Raw genomic sequence first — 27,827 nt, forward strand, 5'->3', positions numbered from 1 at the left:
CGGTGCTAAAATCACCATCTTCCCAGCTTTCAGGAACAGGCAGACTTGAATCAGAAAACCACATTTTTCAACAGAATTTTGGCATTTTACTGGAACATACCCCATTTTTACTATTTTTTATGCTTTTAACCTCCTTCCAGTTAGTGACAGAAATGGGTGTGAAACCAATGCTTGATCCCGGACAGCTAAACATTTCTGAAAAGTAGACAGAATTCTGAATTCAAGAAGGGGTCATTTGTGCAGATCCTAGAGGGTTTTCCTACAGAAAATAACAACTGAAACAAAAAAATATTGAAATTGAGGTTAAAAAAAAATAAAACATCCATTTTTCTCCACGTTTTACTCTGGAATTTTTTACGGGATTTCATATTTATGGCTTGTAGGTTCATCAAGAACCCTAGGTACCCATAGCCAATAAAGGAGCTGCACCTTGCAACAGGTTTTCATTGTAAACCAGGTGTACAGAAATTCAGTCGGTGAAATATAAAGAGTGAAAAATAGATATCAAGAAAACCTTTGTATTTCCAAAATGGGCACAAGATAAGGTATTGAGAAGCAGTGGTTATTTGCACCTCTCTGAATTCTGGGGTGCCCATACTAGCATGTGAATTACAGGACGTTTCTCAAATAGATGTCTTTTTTACACACCGTCTTACATTTGGAAGGATAAAATGTAGAGAAGGACAAGGGGCAGTAACACTTGTTCTTCTATTCTGTGTTCCTCCAAGTCTCCGGATAAAAATGGTACCTCACTTGCAAGGGTGGGCCTAATGCCCGCGACAGGAAATGCAACATGGATATATCACATTTTTACATTGAAATCTGACGAGTTTTTTGGAAAGTGCCTAGCTGTGGATTTTGTCCTCTAACTCAGCCGGCACCTAGGGAAACCTACCAAACTTGTGCATGTTTGAAAACCAGACACCTATGGAATTCCAGGATTGAGTGACTTGTGGGGCTCTCACCAGGTTCTGCTACCTAGAATCCCTTTGCAAACCTCAAAACTTGGAAAAAAAACACTTTCCCCTCAGATTTCGGTGCTGTAAAGTTCTAGAATCTGAGAGAAGCCGCAAACTTCTTTACACTCAGCATTCCCACAAATCTCCTGATAAAAATGGTACCTCACTTGTGTGGGTAAGCCTAGTGCCCCCGACAGGAATTGCCCCTAAAACACAACGTGGACACATCAGATGTTTCCAATTAAAACAGACATGTTTTTTGCAGAGTGCCTAGCTGTGGATTTTGGCCTCTAACTCAGCCGGCACCTAAAGAAACCTAGCCAACATATATTTCTGGAAACTAGACATCTAGGGGACTTCAGAATGGGGCGACTTGTGGGGGTCTCACCGGGTTCTGTTACCCAGAATCCTTTGCAAACCTCAACTGGGTGGTAGGAATGTTGTGGATGGCAGCATATTCAGGTAGTTTGTGTGACAGAAATGCAAGAAAAATTGAGTTTTTATTCAACATTTCACTTTTGCAGGGTATTCTGGGTAAGAACACTTTGGGGAATCCACACAAGTCACACCTCCGTGGAATCCCCAAGATGTCTTGTTTCCAGAAATGTCTGGGTTTATTAGGTTTCCCTGTATGGCCGCCGAGCCCAGGACCAAAAACGCAGGTGCCTGCTTTGCAAAACCATGTTGTTTTGCGATAGATAATTTTGATGTCTCCACAATACTATTTGGGCGGTTGAATTTGGGGCTGAACTAAATTGAGGAGCTCCCAAGAAAGCACTCTGTGTTGCCTGCTGCATGTACTGGTTCCCTGGGTTGGGCTAACCCGCTATTGTCCCGCTGCGCAGACTGTGCTTGTGAAGGGACAGCAGGACTGTCCTCATCACCTCTCTCATAATCAATGGAAGAGGAGTTATCGGATGGGACTCATCCGACTGAAAAATCACTCGCAGATTCTGCGCCATTGTCCCATCCCTCAGATGCTGTCTCGATCTCTGATCCTACGTCAGAGCTGTCCTCTATAACTCAAGTGAGGGCTTGAGCAGCAGTCATCCAACGAGATGCCATCTCTGCTACTGGCTAAACTGTCGCTTTAAAATACTAGCCTATGTAGACAGTCATAAAATTGCTGGTGGGGGAGTGTGTGTGTGTTTGAAATGTGCAACAGTAGAAGTCATCTTACCTTCGCTTCTTCCCTCAATCAGCACGTTCTTTCAAGACACTCAAAAAAAGACACACTATTTCTTCACCTTGCACAGGCCAATCATCACAGTCTTTAGCACCTCTGGCATCCAGCCCCACAATCCTTATTGGTGCTCCCATAACCACCTCCTCGGATTCCCTCACTACCACCCAGCAAAAGTACCCTTTGTCTCTCCATAGCCTATATTTCATTTGTATTATAGCGCAGGTAATGGCTGACTTTACTAATCCACTCATGTCTGATTGCCGAGGGGGTTGGACCCCCCCCTCACCAAGTAAAATCCCTGGTGTGCTTGTTTTCGTGCTCTTTCTCACTGAAGAGCTAGGACATACGATCACTGAACAGCTAGTACTAAATATGGGTGAGTTAGGCAGTCAGCATGATAAGGACAGCAGGGAATGGCCTAGGCTTGGGAGAGACAATTTGGGAAACTGGCCAGTTCCAACCTGTTTCTTTCAACTCTGACCTAAATTAGCCAGCATGTTTGAATTGCTAAATAAGGGTTTTTTTTTTCCAGAAAGCTCCTTCTGTTTTTTTTTTAAGGTATAAAAGACCCAGTGCGGCAGCGAGAGAGCAGAGTGGCCTCAATCAGGATTCTTGACGTCAGATGCCTGATATCTGTCCCACGAGGACGGTCATCTTTCTCTTTCGCAGTCGAAAGGGGTCATCATCTTGCTGGCATGAGAAAGCTGAAGAGCTTGGCAGGCCAAGTGAAGAGTGAAGAGCAGCTGTGTGCTTTTGATGTGGCAAATGAAATAAACAGACTTTAGACTTGTGTACAGTGCAAAAGGGAGACATTGCGTTACATGTAACTGTTCAGGGACAATATGCGAATAGGAGTATGTGGCATAAACAGGGCAGGACAAGGGTGGCCCTGGGGTTTTGGACTAGAAAACTACCCGACTCTGGGGAGTGCTATACTCCTTTTGAAAAACGGCTTTTGGCTTGTTATTGGGCTCTAGTGGATACTGAGCAAATAACACTAGGTCATAATGTAATACTGAGACCTGAGATACCAATTATGAAGTGGGTGATGAGTTCACCTAAATCTTACCGTATAGGACATGCACAAGAGGCTAGCACCATACACTGGAAATGGTACTTACAAGACAGGGCTCGAGTAGGACCAGCAGGCACTGCAGCCCTACATGAACAGGTGTCACAAGCCCCTGTACAGGATGAGGAGAAAGTGCAGAAAGTACCATAGGTGAAAGTGTCACCAGTGAAATGGAGGGCACCATTTGAATACTTGTTCCCTGAGGATAGAGAGCATGTTTGGTTTACTAATGATTCATTCAAATACGTGGGTACCAAAAGACAACGGAAAGCAGTGTCATACAATCCAGTTACCAAAGAGTTGTTGTCTACCACAGGAGAAGGAAAAAGTAGCCAGTGTGCAGAGTTGTACACTGTGTGTCAGGCTCTAAAACAAGAGCTGCTTGGGACTTGTCATATTCACACTGATTCGGTCCACTGCCAATGGATTGGCCATTTGGCTTCCCGCATGGCATGCACATAACTGGTTCATTCACTCAAAGCAGGTGTGTAGCAAAGAGTTGTGGCAGGAAATTTGGGAAATGTTAGAACTGAGTAAAGTCATAGATGTTCATTGTCCCGTTGACTCACTAGAAGGCTGGTTCAATTCCCTTTTCAACGACAAAGACACAAGTTCAGAGGCAGAAGTGTCAACCCAGAATTCTGACTTGGTGGGATGTCTACGTGGGTGCACCAGAAAGGTGGACAACTGGGAGAAAAAGGCACTTACAGGTGGGCAGAGATTAGAGGGATGCACATTCCCCTAGATCTGATAAAAACTGTGATTTTGCCAAGTCCTGTTTGTCAGCACACACAACAGAGATCTGTCCCAGAAACAGTTAAATATCAATTGAGGAGAGGAAAGTTACCAGGGCTGATAAAAATCAAAGCTATTCTGTTATGTAGTGGAGAAGCTGATTTATTCATACAGATTGGGGACAGAATTTTCCAACTTGTCATAAGTTCAGTGTATGGAAGACTGGTGAGGAGGGGACTGCCCCAGCCCTTCTGACAGTGCAAGGAAAGGGAAGCTGTGATTCAACAGATAAAAACCTCAGTGCTAAGGTGAGGGTTGAATCCCCAAATGGCCCTCCAGAACATGCAGAAATCATAGCAAAGGGCCCCCATAACGTCCCACTGATTATAAAACAAGGAAAGGAAAAAGGAGAGCAGAATTCAGATGACAAATGTTATTTGCAAGAAAAAATTAAGGCATTTGTTTGTGGGGTCGGGGAGGGACCGCACCCCCAACTTGAACCCGATTGATAACCTTTGTGCAACGCTCCTGCTGCTTTTAAAGTACAAAACCTATGGATCCATTTAGCGCTAATTGTGCTTCACAGATTCAAGTTCTGCATGGGAACAACACAGAGTACCACGGATGTTCTGTCAACCTGTTTGATAAAAATGTTTCACTCGAACCAACCCATGGCTTGTTATCATCTGATGACTGCTAACAGTCTCATTAAGCATGTTTAAATTGACAGTTGGCTGACTATTCTCATATGGGAACACTTATATTCCATCAAACTTCTCAGGTGGACTGTGTACCTTTACATGATTAGAACTCATGAACTTTTCATCTAATTCTATAACAACTTGTTATCCTAGAGACACTATTCAATCAGTTATTATCCCAATCAGAATATATAAGCTTCAGTCTGTTCATTGTAGGTGTGTCTGGTTTAAATGTTTATAATATCAATACGTTAATCCACTTCCATTGCTTTATAGTGATTGTTTTTATCATTTCATTATGCTGCTGTATACAATGCAAACCTGATTTGTTTATAATGTTTTTTTTTGTTTTTAAAGAAAACAAAAATAAGAGAGAAGTACACAAAGTCATTGATCAAAGGGTGGAATGTAGTGAAATATGTGTTTTTGACCACAACTTTGTGTTGCACCACTTTGCACCTGAATTAGTTGTCTAGTGTTCACCAGTTGCAAACTACATTTTGTAGTCAGTTTAGCTGCCTATTGACTTTATTGTAGCATTAGACACTGCCATGTTAAAGGCTGACCGTATTTTTCCACATTGTAAACTGTGCTTGTTTTCGTGCTCTTTCTCACCGAAGAGCTAGGATATATTATCACCGAGCAGCTAGTACGTAATATTGAGGAGTTAGGCAGTCAGCATAATAAGGACAGCAGGGAACGTCTTAGGCTTGGGAGAGACAATTTGTCAAACTGGCCAGTTCCAAACTATTTCTTTCAACTCTGACCTAAATTAGCCAGCATGTTTGAATTGCTAAATGAGGGTTTTCCTCCAGAAAAATCCTTCTGTTTTTTTTTTTTAAAGTTATAAAAGACCCAGTGTAACAGCGAGAAAGTAGAGTGTCCTCAATCGGGATTCTTGACGTCTGATGCCTGGTATCTGTCCCGCGAGGGTGGTTATCTCTGTCTCTTTTGCAGTCGAAAGGGGTCATCGTCTTGCTGGCATGAGAAAGATGAAGAGCTTGGCAGGCCCTACGGTGATTAATTTTTACTTAATTTTTTGGTTCGAATAATATAATAAATATATATATATTCGCTGTGTACATTGCAGTTGATAATCATTTGGATATATTTTCCTTTCATTGCTGTGACTATTTTTAAACGTGTGCTTTCAACCTGCCAATCTCCTTTTTAGGAACCTCATGTTGAAATAATAATAAATGTCTTCTTTGAACTGAGAAATGCATTTCAGAGATTTTTGTCAGCTCCGTCATTGAAAGCAAAACAACCTGGTGGCCTCTTCCAAGATGCTTCTGCCATTTTCACTTTATTAATGTTTACTTTTACCTATCGTAGCCTTTTGCCTTAATCAACTCAATTCAAACCACTTCGTGCATCTTCCGAATCAGGCTGGCTCGGAGGGCACTGTGCAGGCCAGGAGCCATGAAACTGCCTCTGTACATGTCCTAATCCCATAATCCTAATAAGAGTACTGGCCTTAAATGCATCTGACCTTGTTGCAGCAAGGCGGGGCAGCAGCACACAAGGTGTAGCAGGGACTCCATTTTATAACTGCACAGTGAACATTCAACTACTTGCATTAAGCAATTTCAATCTTGGTTCAGCTCCTTAATTAGAAGTTGCACTATCCGGGCCCATTGGATCTCTTTCAGGCATTTCTTAGCCAGTGCGTTATTCAAATATGGCTGGATGATATTTGCCTCATAGAAGAAGATTAAGCCCATTTTTCTTATATCTGGCCATATCCTCTTCCCTCGATAGCTGAGAAATGTGCTTATTTAGATCTTTCTTTATTGCCCCATAATCTACTTCTTTAAGTGCCCAATTAGCCGTTGATAGATTCAATTGTAAAGCTGCTGCTTGTATATAGCTGTTCCAGGGGCTCGGGCCAGCTTCAAATATTGCTTTAAACACTTCCTTTAATTATCCTGTATGAGATTTAAGCATCTGATAGTAGTATTTCGCCTGAGTACTCATGCATTTATACTTTTTCTGGACCAGTCCAAACTCAAGCCGGATCCATCGATTGCATGTGTATTTTGGTAATCTGGAGACGCTTTTGTAGCTTTTTTCAGTGCCATCTTCATTTGCCCTGGGAAAGCTTGCGGGGCATACCCTGTGACTGCTAGCTATTTCAATGTTATAACTCTCCTGATCAGTACTGTGGTTGGGCTACATCATCTCTCCTGTAATTTACATAAGGTGTATATAGTTGCTTGTGTCTTGACCTTCATTGTAGATTGGTCTACCATTGCCTTCCCTGTATCGCTTAGCGTGCCCCTCGGTAGTTGTAAGTTGTTACTGTTCCTATGGTCTGAGTGCCCAGCTTCCACCTCCGCAGTGGGTGTGACAGCGAATATAGAGCACTTGTCCACAGTCAGGAAGTACAGACGAGTTGCCTAAACTTTGAACTTTGTGTTACGATGCAACAGGCCATAACTGGATATGTTGAACATCTAGGAACCAAGCAAGTTATCACTCATATGAACACTCGCAGGCAAAACTGGGTATACTGACAGACTGATATTTGTTTTTTTTAACACCTCCACATAGCATGTAAGGAAGAGTTTGTACATTACTATCTCCATTGAAGAGGTGGGAGGGAGCAGAGATAGTTAAGCCAATTCATAACGCTCACGCACCTTTTATGCCGTGTCCGGCTACAGTGATAAGGCATGGGGTGGATTTTAATACTGTGACTGCATCAAAAGTGGGGGGATGGATTACCCACAGCTATGCCAAATCGCAAAGTACCAGCATTTTACACGTTGGGACCATTAGTTTTTTTTCTTCCTTTTTTATGTTTTTTTAAAAACTCTATTTGATAGGACAGAGAGGTAAGATAGGAAACACAGACGCACTGGCGTGCTTTCTCACATTCTCCTGTATTTTTAATCATAGAACATTTCAACATCATGTATTTGAATATGTGTGTACTTGCAGTGGTTTTAAGTAATTATGCAATACAAGTTTTCATGCATTCATTCTTTCACTGTGTATGTATGCTCAGTGGAGAGAGTTAATGCTTTGTATCAGATCTGCATCAGGAGTACAGTTTTCATTGATAATAGTCTTCATCTTTGATTCCTATTTCTCCAAAAATGGGCTCCTATTAAATAAATTTCTGTTGCAATGGAGACAAAAGAACACTGTAAAACATAATTTTATTGACATTCAGGAGAGATGGAGCTCCTAAATTTACGAGCATAGACTTCAAGACGGTAATCGTTGAAGTGGTCAGGGAAAGGTTTGGTTACCTCAGTCGACATGACCAGTGGCTTAACCTGGATTCTCTTTTGAGTTCAAGTGTCTCACCAAAGAAACATGAGCTAAGAAACACTGAACGTATTGTACTGAGTGTACACTTGCTGTAACTTTTCGAACAATCCCTATGTTAAGATGAAAAAGAAAATCCTACACTGGCACCGCCTTATCACCCACGGACCAAAGTTAATAGCGGTTCCTTGAATAAGACAAAGGTACACGTGATCCTTTACTAAGGCTCGGGGAGATAAGACTCCGTTAGTAAAACTAGAACTAATTTCGAACCTTTACAAGTTATTTCATATCACTTTTATTAACTGGTTGGCCGACTGCCAAACCACCATTAGGCTTTCTCAGCAGTATGAAGGGAAAAGGGAAGTAGGACATCAAGTTGATGTGTATGATGTGTTCCTGCACCCCCAAGTGTCTTCCTAAAATAATTAGGATGGAAGCCATGGGTACTCTATAAATACCGGCTCCCTTTTCCCTTCTAATCCTCCTACCTAGCCTGTTTCTACATGACCTATGACAAACACGCACAAAACATATAAGTAAGCATCCAAGGTACAATTCAGTCAGGCAGCACTTGTGTTGACTTAATAGAGCATTACAGTAGTAGTACTCGATGCACCGTTAAAAAACATGTTTAATTCTATCTTTGAGTTCTCCCGGATTCAAATTCATAGGTCACAACACAATCACACTGAACAACAAAGTGCACAGCGAGGGGGGCATTCGAACTGGAACACACAATTTATTTTGCATATTTTTCAAGAGCAGATGGATGTGACACAATGCCAAGCTATAATGTTGTCATAGAACTCCTCGTTTTATTGCCAAGCCAAGCTAAGCTAAGCTAAACTATGTAATTAACCACTGTGCAAAGAGTTGGGACTGGTTTACCAAAAGACACTTAAAACTCTTTGTCCTCTGTTTGGCCCATTACTGGGGTCCAGTATTTGAATGCTGAACTTCATAGAAAGGACAAAACATTATAAAGACAACCGTATATGTACATATTCACCCATGATGGCACTCATACGTTACTGTCACATACATTAAACCACATGTATAGCTTACCAAAGCATCAGTGATTGTAATCGGGCTACTCAAGAGCCATATATGTCTAACTGCGCCCATGAAACTACCCTGACACTAGTTTCACATATTACATCAAACCAAATGTATTATACCAAATCACTGCCCTAAGTGTTAGCTTATTCAGGCTACGCAAGAAACAAAAATGAAGCACTTTAACTTGTTCATAATTAGCCGGCCATGAGACCGAAGTTCTAGCCTGAAAAGGTTTACAGGACTTTGCATCAAGACTCATAGCCAGTTCAAGTCCTACGGGTCACATTTACTGTTGCAACTCCTGACTAATTACTGTGCATTGTGGACATACATGTGCACTGTCCAAAAAACAGGCATGCACATGAATGGTGTGGAAAACCACAAAGAGGCTACTGATAAATAACCTACTGTGATTGCTGATTTTTGGAGGGTCGCTGATTTCTATAGGGGGGCCTCACTACAACCACTCATTGGACACACTTAGTACCTACTTGCGTTTGAGAAAATTAGATAAATGACTATTGACATGATGAAACAGCATTTTCTGTAAGTTTAAGCCAGCTAAATATACAGCATTAGATCACTTTTGTGTACAACTTAGTAAGCTCCTTCAATATTGACAAATGACTTACCTCATCCAGACATTTAAAGGCAGGGCTTGCAGAGACATCTTTGACCCCCTCTGCTTCAATATTAAATGTTGGAGCAACTGGGTACAGAGGCTTCTCCTCAAACTCCCCCTCCTCCGAGTCACTGGACTGGGAACTGCCATTGTCCATTCTGGTCGTCTTGCACAATTTGCTGTTAAGAAAATACTGTTTGTGTTAAGGATTTCTGTAAACAGACGTAGGCTATAAATACATGAAAATGGAAGCACCATCATCTTAATTCAAATTTGAATTCAAATATTGTCACATATGTATATGAATCACAAAAATAGAAATTGACGTCTCCAGGTGGGTACCACACAACACTCCAGTAGGTTTGGGCTTAATAGCCTCTAAAGTGACAACCATATTTGAAGCATTCCAAATGTCAATTCAATATTGACAAGAAGCAGATCTTGAAAAGGGGAATTGCTCCTGAGAAATTGAATTAAGTTGCCATGAGGAAGCAATGAAAAAGTTGCAAAACGTGTTACCAAATTAGTGAAGTCAATCACACCTGCGGACTTAAAAATTGTAAAAATGCCATCAATCCTTCTTGGAAATTTAGAAGATAAAATGCACCCATTATTTTTTTGCTTGTTGGTTTTAACTGTTCTTTCCCCCACATACAGGGAAGAAAGATGTTTTTGTTAGTATTTCATGTTTTTTTTTCAGTTCTCTTTATTGATCACAGCAAAGATTTACAAAGCAGGTGCACGCATGATTTAGTAAACCAATTACCTATTAGGAGATTCATACATATAATAAACATGTAGAGATTTTGTTTTAAAACCGCAACAATTAACTATGCCACTTAATAATAATAATGAGGGATGTTGTATTGTATGTGTGGGGGGGGGGCGCCTGTGTCCAAGTCGAGGGGTGTAATGATGTGGTTACGGAGCGTGCGGAACTGCCAGTAGTGTATGCCTGGATATGTTGGGTGGCGGTATTAGGAGGTGGCAGCGTTTGTTTACAGCGTAACCGGCTGATTGTGGGCAGGGTCACACCCAGCTAGTATCTACTGTGGGCTGGAACCTCAGTGGCGAAGTGGTGTGGGTCAGGGGAGTCAAGAAAACTATCCCAGCAGGTTGTGAGCGATCCAAGAACAGTAGATGACTATGTGTCTCCGCATGAGATCACTGTAGCGGGTCGCGCAGCCAACTGGTATATCCTGGGGCATGCGGGGCCTTCCAATGGTACTTAAACACTATGAAGGCCAGGTCAACCAATCTGTGTACCTGCTTGTCCCCTTTGGTGCGGCGGCGCAGCCCCAGCAAGCAGGACTTGGGATCCGTTTGTAAGGCATGATCAGTAATGTCAGCTAATGTGTTTGTGACACGTTGCTAAGCTGTGGCTAGCGGGGGCACTTCCACACCATGTGGGAAAAATCTGGTAGTGGCTGTGCGCACCTAGGGCACACCGGGTCCGAGTCAGGGTTCATCCGTTTTATGCGGGAAGGGGACAAATAGGAGTGATGCACATAATTGAATTGGGTGTGGCGGAGTCTGGGGTTACGAGAGACATTCTTGACAGTGCCGCTGTCCAGGCCGCCAGAGACAAGATGGAAGGGAGCACCTCATCCCATTGGGTTTTTGCGCGTGTTAGTTCTGGGCAGACCCCAGCTAGTAGCGTTGAGTATAGTCTTGATATTGCACCCAGTGTGCCTCCTGACAGGATCAATGTGAGTAACTGAGATGTCTGCGGTTCAGCATCCCACACCCCCCATGTGGCATGCAGTGAGTGCTTTATTGTGCAATATGATAAGAAGGCGCCGGCATGTATCCCTGTGTTCTCCATAAGCTCATCAAAAGTCCTCAGTGTGGAGCCGGAGTAGAACTCCCCAATGTTAACTAGGTCTGACTCGCGCCATGGGGCCATATCGTGGTGTAGTGTCAGAGCTTGGGCCCTAGGCGACTGTGCCAGAGGAATCAGAGGAGAATATGGTGTTGGAGATCCTCTGCCGTGCACATATCGCAGCCAACATGACTTAGCGACTTCCAACAAAACGGAACCGCGTGGGGTGTGGCAGGACCCATCCAACAGCCAGGTTAGCACCGGGAGTGGTGCTAGCGTTTCCAAGATCACTGTACGTTCAGCTGTGTGGGTGTCCCCGAGCCACGCAGCCGGCCACTGCAGCTGGGCAGCGGCGTAGTACAGTTCAAAATTGGGCATGCCCAAACCCCCCCCCCCCTTCTGTGGATATTGTGTTGTGTATAGCGCCACTCTTCATCTGTCTCTACCCTATAGCAAGTCAGTCATTAATGACAGCAGGGATTTGAAGAATGAGCAACGCAGGACTATCGGGAGTGCCGTGAAATACTATAGGAACCTCGGGAGGATGAGCATTTTTGCAATAGCCACTCTGCCCATAGGTGACAAGGGAAGAGCCACCCAGAAGGGTAGGGAACCATGGACTGAACGAAAGACTGTCTATATTGCCCTCTCTTATGTCTGTGGAATGATATACCTGTATGCCCAAATACTTAAAGGTGGAGTGGCACCACGGTAGGTGGTAGTTTGGTAGGACCGAATGGAGCTCCGATGGTACAGGGGACAGGGGGAAATACAAGATTTGGACCAGTTGACAAGCAAGCCAGAGATGGCTGCGAAGGAGTCCAGTATGTCCAACAACCCTGTCATGGAAGCAATATGATCTCGTAAATATATCAGGGCATTGTCTGCGTACAAAGAAATAATATGGTGCGTGCTGAGTACCTGGATGCCCCAGAAGTTCGCCTGCGTGCGTAGCTTGATGGCCAATTGTTCCATAGCTATGGCAAACAGTAGAGGATATAACGGGCAACCCGGTAATGTCGTAATCCATTTTATGTATCCCTCGCCAAATCTCATTGCGCCAAGCATTCTAATAAGGAAGTCCCAGCTCAGCGTATCGAACGCCTTCTCGATATCTAAAGACAAGGCCACCGCACGAGGAGAAGACCCAGGGTTATTATTGTGTATTATACAAAGTAGTCTCCTAATGTTTAGGAAGGTGTTTCTACCTGGTATAAACCCCGACTGATCCTCGTGGATCAGCTGTGGTAGCAATGGGAGGAGTCTGTTGGCTAAAATTTTCCCCAGCACCTTGCAGTCTGAGTTAAGCAAAGAGAGAAGGCGATATGATCTGACGTCAAGAGTATTTCATGGTTTACAATGCAATAGGCATAGTGTTCAAAATGTTTAGTGTATTGACAGGATTGGATCGATTCCTTCTACTGCAGTTATCAAACTGGGTCCTTAACCAGCTACTTCAACCACAGAAGTCCTTACCACAACCATTCACCCCATAGATAAGCAAAATCACATGACAACTATACAATAATCACCCAGGTAACTTATTGCCATCTTTGCCCTTGATTCAGGCTGACTATCCCGCAGTTGTTCAGTCCAGTCACTGCCCCATAAACACAGCGAGCAGGAAACTCCTGAAAGCCTTTATACTCCAAGCTTCAAGACCCTGTGGCATCAATATTGTTGCCAAATTCTTTGGAGTCCGTTTTCCTCTGTGTGAGAGAACAGGGCTGATTGCAGGGCCCCCCTAACTTTTTGCCCCCATTTTCCACTTTTTGCTGGTGTTTTCCGGACTCTGATGGTGCCCTGGGTACTGCTAACCAGTCCCAGGGCCTGTGCTCTGTGTAAAATCAGTATGCAAATTAGGCTAATTATAATTGGCTAAGTCAACCTACCTATAAGTCCCTAGTATATGGTAGGGCATGGAGGTTCAGGGACCCCAGCATAGGTAGTGCCCCCATAGGTGCACTGCTGAGGTGCCCAGTGTCATTTTAAAGGCAGGCCTGCCTTGCTGGCTGCTTTTAAATTAAAGTTACATGCAAATCCGACTTTGGAATTAAAAGTAGTTCCAAAGTCTTAAACTACCTTATGTTTACATATAAGTCACCCCTAAGGTGTGCCCTATGTGCCCCTAGGGCTGGGTGCCATGTAACTATAAGCAGGGACCTTATAAAAATAGTTTTAAAAGCCCTGGTGAGGTAAAACAGCCAAATTCGTTTTCCCCTCATTTTAGTGAACGGCCTACATAGGCTAGAATGGGAAGGCTTTAATTTTAAAAGTCCCCTTAAGTGACAGAGACAAAGAGTTTGGTATCAAATTAATTGTTACAATAAATACCACAACTTCCAGTTGTTGGATTCAATATAACTTGTTCAGGTTTAAACTTTACCTGAAAAGTTGCCAACTTCACCCTGCATTGTTTTTGCTGCTGTGCTCTGGTTGGCCAGCCTCTGGCAGCCTGGCCAGGCTGCCTTGATGAGGTGTGAAGTGGCCTGGCTTCACACAAAGAGATGTGCCTGTGGGAGGGGATCTCCCCTCAACAGATGGTGAGGCAGGAAGGGGGAGGGCTGCCAAACTGGTCTTCAAAGGCAGAGAAGGACATCTGGAGCAACCCAGCAACACCCTCACATCATGCAACTCCAGACAACTAGGTTCCCCCTTGATTAGATCAGGAGAGGGCAGGAGAAGGGTGTGTTTATGACTTTTAGCCACACCAGTGGGTGGGCTCAGCCAGATGTAACCTCCAAAAATCACTTTCAGCCATGATGGATTTTTGAGGAATGTTGCCTCCTGGTATTGATATTTGCCACACTTGCCAGGAAGTGGTCATCCCAGGGGGAAGGACCCTGCCCCTGATTGGAGAACCAGGACCCCCTGTTTTTCACATAGGAGCAAGGATAAAACTGCAGACCTGCACCCACACCTCAGTTCCCTACCACATCCCTACCAGGAAGAAATACAGAAGAAGAAGGACTGCCCTGCTGGACCCCTGGCCTGCACCTGGACACTGTACTCTGAAGGACTGCACCAGCTTCGCACTTCGGCTTCACCACAAGAAGGACTTTGCCTGGCTTCAACTGGTTCAAGGAGGGACTCCCTGTTTGCTACAGGTGAAAAATTGCTAACCAGAGTCCCCTGCACCAACTCCTGAGGAAACCAACCAGCTGACCACTGTCCAGTGGCCAAAAAGGAGTTTGCGCCAGGTGCATTCTGGGAGTTGTAGTCCACACCATCAAGAAGCACCTCAGAGCTTCTGGAACCTTGGGGTGAGCTGTGGACCCAAAAAGAACCTTAAAGGAACATCTGGGAAAAGATCCAGAAGTTTGGAGAAGTTCGGAGTACTTTTGAAAAAATGCTCCATAGAGGGACAGACCCGCTGCGGTAACTCTAGCCGGCTTGCCTCAACCGCGACCCGGCCTGACTTGCAGGTTCATCCCAGTGAAGAAAATCTCCAAAAAAGAGACTAAGTCCGAACGTAGAAAGTTGACCGGGACCTCCCAGCCAGCGTATCCAAGGAGGGCTCCAAGGACGTCGGATCAAGATCCAGGTTTGCCCTGGTCGAAGGATTTTCACCTCGAAAAAACGACTAAGTCCGAAGGTAAAAATCTCCACCGAGGGCTCCCACGACACATATCCGGAGAAGAGTTCCAGGTCGGATTGGACTGGCAGGCCTGTTTCCTGTGTTTTAATTACTGTTTTGTGATATTTGAATGCTTTACACTCTGTCTCCTAAGTTATGCCTTGTCGCTCGTTGCCAAGCTACCAAGGGTTGAGCTGGGTTTAATTTATTGAGACCAAACTGGACCTTAGTGGAGGTTAGTGGCATATTGCTAAGTGTACGTACCTACCTGCCCTTACCAATAACCCATTTTCCAACACTCTGAGGTACTGAGCGTTGGTAAGCATGTAAAGTCACAGAGTTTTATGGTAAAAAACAGCAATCCGAAGCCGGAAATACTTTGTTGGGATGGAAATTAATTTCAGTATTTTCAACATGATTCTGAGCAGAGTCAATATGGGGCAATGTGAGGGCATGCAGAATGACGATTTTGAAATTATGTTACTGCTGATTTGCCTCCCTGAAGCCATTCAGCCGAACATTTTGGAACAAAGTTTTGATTAGGGTAACCTGAGTTTTTATCCAATTTCTGAATCTATTCGATATTTACAATGAGTGATGTTGGTAACATTTCAAAGTAATTTATCATTTTGAATAATATAATTGAAAGTCATGAATGTGAATTATAAGAAAACGACTTATTAGTGGGAAAACTGTTTAATTTAGGATTTTTACGGAGACACCGCTTCATCTAACACCACTCTGTTGAATGCAAAATGCTAACAATACCACTTTAAGGAACTATTAGCATAATTATAAAAAAATACCCATTAGTCCCAACTCGCCCCAACACCTCTCAGTACCACCTTTAACATTTCTTGCTACATTTGTGCTAAAGAAAAGAACTGAAAGGTATTAAAATACGTGCAAGTACCAACAAGAAACAACTTCACCTTGAATGTCTTAGTTAAGTGCAGAAGTCTAAAAAATATTTCATTATTCTCAATGGCAGCTGCTGACTTAAGGAAAGTAACCATTTTTGAATGGCAATATTGATCATATAAAGCTACAGAGGATTTTGAACTAAATGCATTTAATACACACATTTTTCACATACATTTCTCAGACAAATCTATAAATGTTAAAGATGGCCCAGGTATAAATTTGTAATTATCAGCGAATGATTTGCTTTTCACTATAATGTGGCAGTATTTTAAGTTTGCTTTCATTATCTGTGTTGAACTTTAAACTGTGGTGCAGTTTGGTATTCATTTCTTTTAAGTTTCTTTGGAACGGGAGTGACGTGGTGATAATGTATTTTATTTTACTGCTGATGCCCCAGGGGCAGACCTGGTGACTTGTGCCACAAGTGAATCTCCTTATCCAGCCTCACTTGCTCCCTTAAGGGCCTTGTAGTAGTCAAGGACTGGGTGCTGTGAAGCTTGCCTTCTTGAGTGCCCATGGAAACGGCGTCTCCCACTCCCCCACCCCCAGTGGCCAGGGTGCCACCTAGCATTTTATATACATCTGTATGGTTACAAGGGTCTCTAAAGATATTCCCAGTTAGGAGGAAAAAACATTAAAAGGGAAGAAAGCTCCTTGATGATGTTGGTATGTCTGGACTGCAGATGATGAATGATGCAGGAGTTGATTAGCAAGACACCAACACTATCTAGATACATAGTAGAGAAAAAGCCTGGTGTATATTCATTTGGCGAGACAATCCAAAGGAATACTACTGCAGAATAAAGGGAGTGAAAATCATGGACAAAAACATGTTATCGGGGGACGAAAATAAGGACTGTAAAATTTCTATCTCTAACCAAGGCAGAAAATTACATTAAAAGAATAAAAGGTTGGTACCATTTTGAACTGGACAACTCTGGAGCGGTGACCATCTAGGACAGAAATGTATTTAATGCTAGGAGTGGCTACATAGGCAGTAAAATGGAGTTTTCTTGAAGCGGCAAACGTAAAAAGAACATTATGTTTAACTTCCTTCCTATCTTACATTGTTCTTGCACTTCACCAGTAGACTCTTCAGCATGGTGCTCGACACTGTAAACAGGGGTGGCTCCTCCGCAGTGGCGTAGGGGCATCACTCCCCCCCCCCCTGGATGAGCCAACAGATGAAAAATAAAACGATAGCTTGCTATCATTTTATTTTTCATTTTTCATCTGCTGGCCCAGCCAACAGGTGCAGTGAGGTGTAGGGCTGGGCCATGGGGAGGTGGACGGGCGGAGGAGAGGGAGCGTGCACTAAGTGCACATGTGTGTTTGGCCAGCCATTTCAGTCTGGCAAAACACACGTGCACTTAGGTTTTTCCAGTCCAGCTGTGTTGAACAGCCAGGCTGGAGAAACAGCACAGACCCCAGGCTTGTGTCTGAGCGACAGTCACTGATGCTCAGACCAATCATGACTCTGCTTAAGTGCGATGTTTAGCATGTAAGCAGCACCAGGAATGCTGGGGAGCCTGTGGTGGTGTCCCAGCGAATGCTGAGACACCACAAGAGGAGCGAGGCAGCAGGAAACGGCACTGGAAGGTAAGTGTGTGCTTTCTTTCTTTGTTTGTTTTTAAATGGGAGCGAGTTTAAAATGTGCATGCACTAAAGCCACATGGTGTGCACATTTAGCACTGGGACACAGACTTGTCAAGCCCTGGATAAATTGTCTATTTGACTTTCAAGTGCTTCGGGCCCATAACCCAACCATTCCACTAGGTACAGGAGTGTCCAATAACCAATAGGGAGAGTCCATTACATAGGCAATCTTGCATATTTTATCTTTTTTAACACATACCTCAGTATTGGATGTTTTCTTCATCTCCTCCCTTTTGTTCTGTAATGTACTTGAAGAAGGGATACACAGAAAATTGGATGGATTCGCAAATGATCAGGGAATTAAAGACCTACGACTTCCAAACTAACTACTTGCCTAATGAAATAAGGAACAATAAAGCATGGCTTAAATCTTATGTTTGATAGACAGACCATCATATTATATACCCTACTGGGGCCATAGAGGTTTGTCTGAAATGCTCATTTACATATACCTTTGACGTTTCTTAACGTGTTCCAAGTGTCTTGTAATTACGGTGTAACTTCCTTGGATCTTTTGGGACACATACTTCACTTAAGGGATAGCAGAACTATTTGGCCACAGTACTGTACATTTTCTAGGGTGACATATATAAGAACAGATGAATGTGTTGCTGAATACATTGAATTAATTTAAGTGACTTCAACGGGGGACTATTTCAGTCCATAATGTCTCCAAATTAATAAATGATGTGCCTCATTTGTTACTCCCTTTGTCAGGAATACTCAAATGAATGGTGCAATTAGAACACCATTAATCAACCAAGGTTCTTCCAGATCAGGGGAATAAAAAGGGTTTTCGTATCAAACAAGATAGTGATTGTCAACAAAGGTAAACAGGATACAGACATTATGAACCTTTTTGCTAGTACTACTGTAATGGTTACTGAAGTCAGTAGAGTGAAATATGCCATTTTATATGATCATCTACTACTACCCAGATTGTATTCTATCCTTGGTTATGATGGACGTTTGCAACATAACCCATAGACATAGAATGCCACCTCTGTTCTTCATACAAATTCTATTAAATGCTAGCTCACCCCTTGTCATGAGGAATATTTGCTTGCAATACCAGATTGTGTGCTTTCCTTTGACAGTAATGTCTAGGACAATGCATAATGTGACACAACTCTAGACATTCAAGTTATGTATTTGTTGTAGACATCGACATCTGGGGTCTTGTTTGTAGATCAATGCCTTCTTCTTTGATACAATGGTCGAGGAGGGAGGCAATTATATTGAGGGACATTTTGTTGGGGGGGGGTTGAATTCAACAATAAAACTAAAACTGTGAACAGTAAAAAAAACAAAAGGATTGGAGCTGATAATGGTACTTGTGCATTTTAGGTATCACAAGTTCTGTATCAATAAATTCACCATGTGCCTCTTTAAAGATGTCTCTATGAATGAATGAACATATCAATTATGAAAATATTTATTTGGTGAATAAACAAGGTGAATGAAACTGACCACAACTGAAACTGCCAGCAAACATTCTTCTTTATTAGCCAACTGATTCTATATCAACTAGCATTTAGTTGGTTGAATCAGGAGAGAACTTCAAATTAGTATGTCACTAGATGTGGTTCCCTGAGAGTGTGCTGGATCTGGGGAATATCACCACAAAAGCCTAATGGGGACTCTCTCCTCTAATACACGACAGATCAGGGTTAAGATGTAAAGGGAATCATGATACAGATGCTGAGTCTTCTGAATGAGTCTTACTTTCTAGGTTCTATTAATACATTTGGTCTTCTTTAGTTTTGTAATTACAAACTCCCTCTGAAACTAGGAGTATTGGAGAAAGATATATAGTTTGTTGATGTTATTCTGAGTAAGCTAGTCTTGAACAGCTAAAACCGTCAGTAGATGAATGGCTTTCTCTTGAGAGAAGTGATATAGTTGATAATGGAAATCAAAAGAGAACTTGACATAAAGCCTTACTTCTTGAACAAAATGACTGAAAGGATGGTGAAAAGACCAAGATGCTATCAATGTACACCACTAAATAATAGCTCAGGATGTTCCATAACAAATATATGAAGACGTGTGGAAATTAGGTAGGGACATCCCATAGCTTGGTAAAGAGGAATTTGTGGCCACGTTAGACAATATGTAGCGCGTGAGGACCCTGACTTGGACACACTGTCAATGTGACAGAAGATAAGGAGGCATAACGGAGTGATACTCAAACTCTTAGAAATCTGTGATGAATCTCTTCTGAGAGGCTGTCTCCCTTATATTGTCAGAGAAGCCTCGATTGTAGCAGTCTCACAAATCCAAGAAGGAACCACAAGAGTGCATAGGCCATTATCAAATACTGAATGGAGTCATTGCAAAAACGGAAATTGAATCTGGGCCACTTTGATCAGTCCAGATTTATTTCAAAATATAACACTATGAATATGTAACACTTACATACATATATAACACTTTCTAGAATTATCTGATCAGTATGCAGTGGCTTCCTTGGACATCGAGAATATGATAAAGTGGGGTGCGAGTTAATATTCCAGGTGCTTGAAAAAACGTAATTTCGACCTCAGATCGTAAAATATGTATGTCTTCTTTATTTTATACCACTTGCAGGAGTCCGAACTGGTAAATACTTTTCCGATGCTTGGGCCCTGCAGCCCGGTATGTGCCGTGAACCCAATCAAGAGTTCTGGTTGAGACTGCCCCCTTGAGGCCCTGACAAAGTTGGTAGAACTGCCTAGATGTGTATACATCGTCTCAAAGGTATTTTCCGTTTTACCAAGGAAGACTTTTCAGGAGTTAGATTGTAAAATAACATACCAGTTTTGGTCACAAAAACATACTTCACTTAAACGGAACATGCTGAAACCACCGGATATGAAGGACTATTGCTTGGCATCCCAACTGCAATCCCTACCTGATTGGCTGGCTGAAATACATGGAAGTGAATGGGGCCTTGTAGTTGGATGCTATGGTGATACTGATCTTAAGTAGCCATTTATTTCCTTACTGGTGCAAGCCAATGGGATATTTTACATAGTTACTCTTAAGCAGGCTTGTGAAATTAGTTTTCTAGTCTCGGGAGGTGGTAAAAAAAGTCAGCTTAAGCAGAGCTCTCTCCATTGTATGGGTTCAATGATTTGAGGATACTATTCCGGGAAGTTAGAGCAACAGGCTGGATAGATAAAAGCTAAACAAAGATTGGTGAGCTGTATGAGGGTGAAGTATTGAGCAAATTTGAGGTCAGTATGCAGTTTGAGCTGCGGGCAAGGCATTTTCTCACTTACGTTAGATGATTAGGGTGCACACGCTGCATAGGAGCCAGTGGAGAGATTTCCAGATAGACTAACCGAATCTGAATCTTTGTGGGCAGGCTGACCTTAACCCAGAGAATCCATTCTCTACACTATACAGGGCAATATGCATGGAGCACCCATGCCAAGATTTACAGCAGTATCCCACTGGCAGGGAGCAAGTTGAATAAAACACTAGCATATACGCATGTGGTTTCTATCACTTCACAATTCCATCTCATCCATGTAAAGTATCTCCCCAGAATATATCTCAACCCTGTTGTGTTATAAAAAATTTACCCTACAATGTCTGATTATTGCCTTAGATACAAATCGGAGGGAGGATGACCTACTTCACAACATGGTCGAATGCAATGGTTGGCATGTTTTAGTATAGAGGATTTCATTTTAAGGCAAAATGTGCATCTTTCCTTAGGCCCATATTTGCTTTGATTGTGAGGTTTCTAACATTTATATTTTTAATTCACAAATACTAATTCCGTTTGACCACTTACTCCAAAATGTAATCAGAGTTGAGGCGTTGCCAATATTTATTGATGATTTTGTAACATCTCGGGGGTGGTGAGAATTTTTGTCACAGATGTAAAGTTTTCTTTTTCAGTGTTAATCATCATCATCATCATCAAATACTTTAGTCGGTTTACAATAAACCATAAAAGACATCAAATATATACATACAAAAATTCTCAAATGTACAATAAATAACAATATTAAAAAGAATTTCGTATACCAAAGGCAGCACATGTATATATTTTAGCAGAGCATGTATTATTTCTTCATTTACCAAATTGCATAAATAGGAAAAAGCAAGATAACTCGACCTAATGCCCTTGGATAAAAAAAAAAAAAAAAATGGACATAAAAACCTTCTTCTAGGTACCATATAAAAAGTGCAAAAAAGAACAAAGTGCAAAGTGCTTTGGGGTGTTTTGCCATCACAGCGGAAGTTTCTTAAACCAGGTACCACTGGTTGGAAATGCTACTAAATGATGTATGGTATTCAGGTGCAGCCTGGTGAGTAAAAATTTATGACGTTCAGAGGTAATACATTTCCAAATATAACATAGGGTGTAGTTGCTGTGGCGACATCCTCTCTTGATCCTTAACTATGGCCGTCTTTTGTTTTAAATCATAGATTGATTGCCAGTATGTCTCCTTAAACCTTTTAATGTCCTGTCCCACTAAAAAGTCCGGGGCAAGAAAAAAATTCCCCTGCCCCAAGATGAGATAAAGTAAAGTGGACATATCTGAACCACGGTGTGGCCATCGATCGTGATAATGAGAGACAGTCCTGGATCACTAATCTGGAGAGATGAGCTTCAGGGTTTGTCCAAATTTTTAACCATAGCAATACAATACTGGTTGGAGTTTTATATAATCAGATATGTCCCTCAAACCTACTTCATTATGAAAAAACGTTACAGAGGTAGATTGTGGGACTGCTAGTAACCTTCTTAAAAACGTATTCTCAACTACCTGAAGACTTAGACAGTCCGCATAGCCCCAAACTCCTGCTCCAAATGTTGCAATAGAAGAGCACTTACTCTTAAAAATAGTCAGCATCTCTAACTGGTTTGTGCCCCAGCTTTTTAGAAAATCTAAAAAGAGCATCAACGGCTCTTTGAAATTGTATTACACGAACACTTACTAAAAATTTCCAATTAAAATCTACGTCAGTGGGAATCCCCAAATAGGTAAAATTTAAAACCTTGAGTATTTCTACACCTTCCAGAACAAAGTTTTTGCTTTTAGCTACTTTTGGGCCACTTTTCATACCAATGACTTTGTTCTGTTAGTTTTAAGACAGAGGTTTCCCATAAACGTGCTAAAAGCATTTAATAAGATTTGGAGACCGTTTGCTGTCCTTGAAATAAGTACAGCATCATCCGCGTAAAGGAGAACTGGAATAGGGGAATTGTTAATGAGTGGTAAATCCTTCCCCGTCACACATAAATAATTTTCCAGCCCATTTATGTAATGGAGGAAAAGGAAGGGGGCCAACACACATCCCTGTCTTACCCCTTTCAAGGAGGCAAAACTATCCGTTAAATCACCCTCCTGGGAGAATCGAACTTGCGCCGAGGTGGAAGCATGATGCCTACTAAGTGAGACGATTATATCTTTGTCCTCCCCCATATTTAGCATAACAGTCCACAATTTCACTCTGTCAGCTGTGTCAAAGGCACAGGACAGATCCATGAATGCTAAATGCACACATCCCTTTTTAGCCTGCGTGCATTTCTGGACTATCAGGGTCAGGTTAAAAGTTTATTCAACTGTCCAACCCTGAACGGAACCCATACTGAACCTTTGACAAACAGTTAGTCTCCGTTACCCAATTTTCTAACTTATTTAGAATCACTCGGCCTAATATCTTCACTGAGCTATCAAAGAGGGAGATTGGGCGATAACATTGTAGGTCAGCCCTATCCCCCTTCTTAAAGATGGGTAAAATAATTGCCTCTCTCCAGCTCTTAAAACCTTAGTAAGCAATGGTCCCCAGAATTCTGGGATTGCTTTATATAGATCAGCTGGGATTCTATCAGGGCCTGGGGCTTTTTCAGGGGGCCAGTCTTGGATTGCCTGTATTACGTCGGCTACATCTATCATGTTACAAAAAGCTGCACCTACTGAGGCGTTTCTTATCGCCATAAAACAATTAATTTCATCCTGGGAGACACTATTCTCTGTAATAACATTTTTTGAGAAATGATCCTCCCATATTTGGGCTGGTATAACAGCATTAATTGTAATTCTATCCTTATCATATAATGGGGAAGAATTAACTACTTGCCAAAAGGCCTTTGCATCTCTTTTTTTGCTTGCTTCCATTAACTCATCTCACGCATTCTCCCTTAGTTCGGTCTTCCTGGCAGCAAGTGCGTCCCTATATGTTTTTCTTGCCGCCTTAATAGCATGTCGATTTCAGGGGAAAATGTTGGTTATTTTCTTTAGGTCTTTAAGGGATGAGGTACATGCATGATTGAACCAACGAGGTCCTCTGTCTTTACTGGTACTAGGGGATTGCAATTCATCAGCCATATACCTTGTCAAGGCAGAAAATGCCTCAACAATTTTATATGGGGGCATATCTTCCACCAGAGCAATCATGACCGCTTCCCTTTTTTTCAACAGTTGGTCTCTGAAAAAACTAGGCTTATCAACTTTTCCCATCTAATAGTCATACCTTTCTGTGCAGAGAGCTTCATAGCAGGCAATCGTTCTGCTACCCTTGAGTCCTTTTCCAAACCCAATCTTGTTTCTAGAATTAAGGGATTATGATCACTAATACAAATTAACATCGCCCTAAACTTCCCTACAAGAGGGATAAGACCTCTAGAATAAACAATAAAGTCAATTGTAGTATGAGCATCTCCCCTTATAAACATAGGAATCCCCTCGACCACTGGTGTTGGAAAGAGCAAAGAATTTGCAGCCATCATACGGTTAAGTGCATTTCCATATGGGGAATGTGTAAAGTGCTGCATAGGGCGATTATATTCATCAAGGAGCCCACAGCAGTCTATAAGCTCTGATTCACAAAGGTGAGCATTAAATTCCCCGGCCCAAATTATTCTAAGATCCTTCTTCCTCATTTTCAGTGCCTTATGTACCAAATCCTCAAGATTATCGATTACACTAGGATCTGATGGATCAAACACATTTTAATAATAATTATTCAACAGTACATCATACTGGTCATTTAATTTAAGAGAGAGGACAAGATAATGTGTGGTTGTGTCCATAACACACACATCCAACCCCTTTACCAATACTGATATAAAAATGGCAAGGCCTCTCTTACTTTGATTATGAGGTTTTTAACATTTACATTTTTATTCACAAATACTAATTCCGTTTGACCACTTACTCCAAAATTGAATCAGTGTTGAGGCGTTGCTAATATTTATTGATGATTTTTTAACATCTCCGGGGGTGGTGAGAATTTGGTCACAAATGTAATGTTTTATTTTTCAGTGTTAACTTTCAATTGGTAGCAATAGTATAGTTTCTGTAAAGTGTCATCGAATTTGCCCTTTGAGATCACCGATTTATCGATAATAAAGGCATATCTTTCTGATTCAGGGATAGGTAATTCCAAAGTGTATTTAAGTGCATATGTCTTGCAAACTCAAGAATGTGGATTTAAATACTGGTATGTAATTTTGTGAAAGAACATAGTAAAAGGATCAAATATATGAAATACTCATGTGTAAATGAACCCAGTTATTGGAGTCTAAAAGACAGAGACTCAGTGCAAATGTAGTCAGTTAAAAACAAAGACATTGTGTACATAAGAACTAACCCTTTGGTGAAGATTAATACACAGCACACTTAAACATTCACAATATATTGACATTTTTTTTTTCAATTCGGGTTGCCAGGATGCTTCAGGTCTAACTTCTACAACAATCTGTCTTTAGCCCTGCATGTAAAGAGGTTGGCTACATCTGGTTCTCGCTTTTATGAAACTCTTCCTGTTCCACACAAGTGTTGCGGTTCACCATTACAGACCCAGTAGAATGCTCGATTATAATTCATCTTATTTCAGCAAGCCGAATCTTTTCCGAAACGTGACCAAACATGGAGTGTCTCATATTATCTTAAGCACCTACAGGTTTGATAAGGTTTCCCCCTTAATAAACTTGCATCACTGGCTTCTAGTATGTTGCAGAATACAGCCTCAGATCCACTGCATAATACAAATGATGATTTTTTTGGAATACCCCGCAATTTCTGAAAAGAGACATTTCATACTGTGTTGACCTACCACAGCCTTGCACCCAATGTAAACCAGCAGGCTTATGGTCCTTCAAACACACAGACTAGAAGGATGGCTGCTCCTTCTATTGTTTGAATTCTTGAACACTTGTTATTTATACTTCTTGCCATTAGCATGGCTCGTTCACACCTGGCAGCTTTTCATTACCTGTCCTTCTCCCCACATATGATCACCCGTCCCACCTCACCCACCCCAAAAATCTGATTACCTAAAATTTCCAGTCACTTTTTTCCCGAGAGGCACGGAAACGTCTCCTTTAATGTTGCTATCTGATCATATTTCAGCTGAGTACATTTTGCCCAATGATGCTTCCCTGCAGAGCTCTGAAAATTAACCCTAGGTTGGCAAGCCGGCATAAATCATTCAGCCGAGGGGGAGTTTGTGAAAAGTGGGTCAATTTGAACCACTTGAATTGGTTATATAAGACCTATACCATTTTGCATGTCATAAATAAAACCCAATCAGATTTCCACCAGTGTTGTAGGCACGGCATGCTTTATAACCAACCATTCTGCACTAAACTTCGGGCAATTTCCTTGGGGATGAGCCTCTGTTTTTAAAACTTATTTTAGACATCAACAGTCACATTTCTATAAACCACAATGAAACAGATAATTAATACATTACTTACTGGTAAACTTCATTACCCTGATTAGGGCCCTCCTCGTCCCACTGGTTAAACGGAGAGGGCACCATGACCCCAGATGAGCTATTAACATGCTAGTCCATTTTCTATTGCAATAGACGTTTTAAGGCTCACCCACTCTCCACCATTCTTGTAAAACAAGCCAAAAATAGAGGTGTAAAATCATAAGGGAGGGAGGTCCAATGACTGGGATTAGGAGGATCCTAATCAGGGTAGCGAAATGTACTACCCCTACCCAATCATAAATCCTCCTTGTCCCAATCGTAACACAGTGAGGAAATCACAAGCAAAAAAAAAAAAAAAAAAAAAAAATGAAAAAAAAACTAATGAACATTTCACACCATGTTTGAAGTGCAGTTTTGATTTTATTTACGAAAGACAACAATTACTTCATTGCTGCAGTGAGAACACCAACTGCAAAATTATCCACAGAATAAGGTTGAAGTTCCAAGCAATAATGCTTAACAAAGGTAAGAGGGAACTTCCATGTTGCTGCTCTACAGGTTTCAAGGATAGAAACTCCCCAACCTCTTCCCAGGAGGAGGAGGAAACTGCTCTAGTAGAACCTTCCAAGATTTCATCCGGAAAGTGCAGCACCCAGCAACCGAAGCTCTAGAAGCAGAAGCAAATGCCCACAATTTATCAAATGTCACATCAGAAAAAAAGAACGCCTAGAATCTCTATCTGCACAAAAATTGAAGTGGGGTACCCCTTTATATGCAAGCAGTCAAACAATTTCGCAAAGTCCTTGAACAGCACCTGTGAAGCATAAGCTGATTATGTGCTAGCACATAAACCAAAATAACAAGCTGTGTAGGAGTACACTTAAAAGAGCGACAACTTTTCTGTCCATTGGATCAGCTAAGGTAGAATCTTCAGATGCCAAAAAGGATGCCGAAGTCATTGAAATCAAGACCGTATTAACCTTGGGAATTCCTGGAAACTGTTCATCAAAATGTTCTAGCATGGGGCACATTCTGCTTAACATCCTTCCACTCATTTGTAATTAACTCCTTTATAACCTCATGGAGAGGGGATTGTCAATAGCAGGAGTACTTTATTGTGCATAAACCCATCCTCAGTAAGAGTTTTTGGAACATAGTCAAGGACATCTCTACTGTGTGTCAACATGTCCACAAAAATCTTTCCTGAACATATATTCCATTAAAGGACACATCCTGGTCATCATCATTGTCTCCTTTTTGCCTTTTTGTTTCTTTGCAAGGGGGATCATATAAAGGCTCCTCAACTGCCTACAAGTCAGATTTAGAGAATTGTAACACATCCTCCTCCTCCTCCAAAGAAAGCACATGCTGTTTATTCTATGCCACTTTTTCCCCAGCAGGACCAGGAAACCCCTCTTGTGAGTTGAGGTCCATAACATGGCCGTTTTGACAAGCAACCGGGAAGTAAAAAGTGCTAGAAGTCACTCCCTACTTATATCCGTAGCCAAGCAAAGAAATCTCAACTCTCGTGAGACTTGAATGCTTAAGATACGGTGTGCTGCCTTCCCTGT

General features: G+C 41.9%; 1 protein-coding gene across 1 annotated transcript in view; it reads right to left on the reverse strand.

Moving 5' to 3' along the window:
• The window catches only part of CCDC146 (coiled-coil domain containing 146), an 897,036-nt gene that overhangs the window by 830,765 nt on the left and 38,444 nt on the right, over positions 1 to 27,827 (reverse strand). Inside the window, exon 2 of the mRNA XM_069229681.1 lies at positions 9,624 to 9,792. Within this exon, the coding sequence (XP_069085782.1) occupies positions 9,624 to 9,770 (147 nt within the window). The 5' untranslated portion in view covers positions 9,771 to 9,792. The remainder of the gene's footprint in view (positions 1 to 9,623; positions 9,793 to 27,827) is intronic.

Source organism: Pleurodeles waltl, chromosome 4_1 (assembly GCF_031143425.1).
Source record: "Pleurodeles waltl isolate 20211129_DDA chromosome 4_1, aPleWal1.hap1.20221129, whole genome shotgun sequence".
In the NCBI taxonomy this organism is placed as follows: Eukaryota; Metazoa; Chordata; class Amphibia; order Caudata; family Salamandridae; genus Pleurodeles; species Pleurodeles waltl.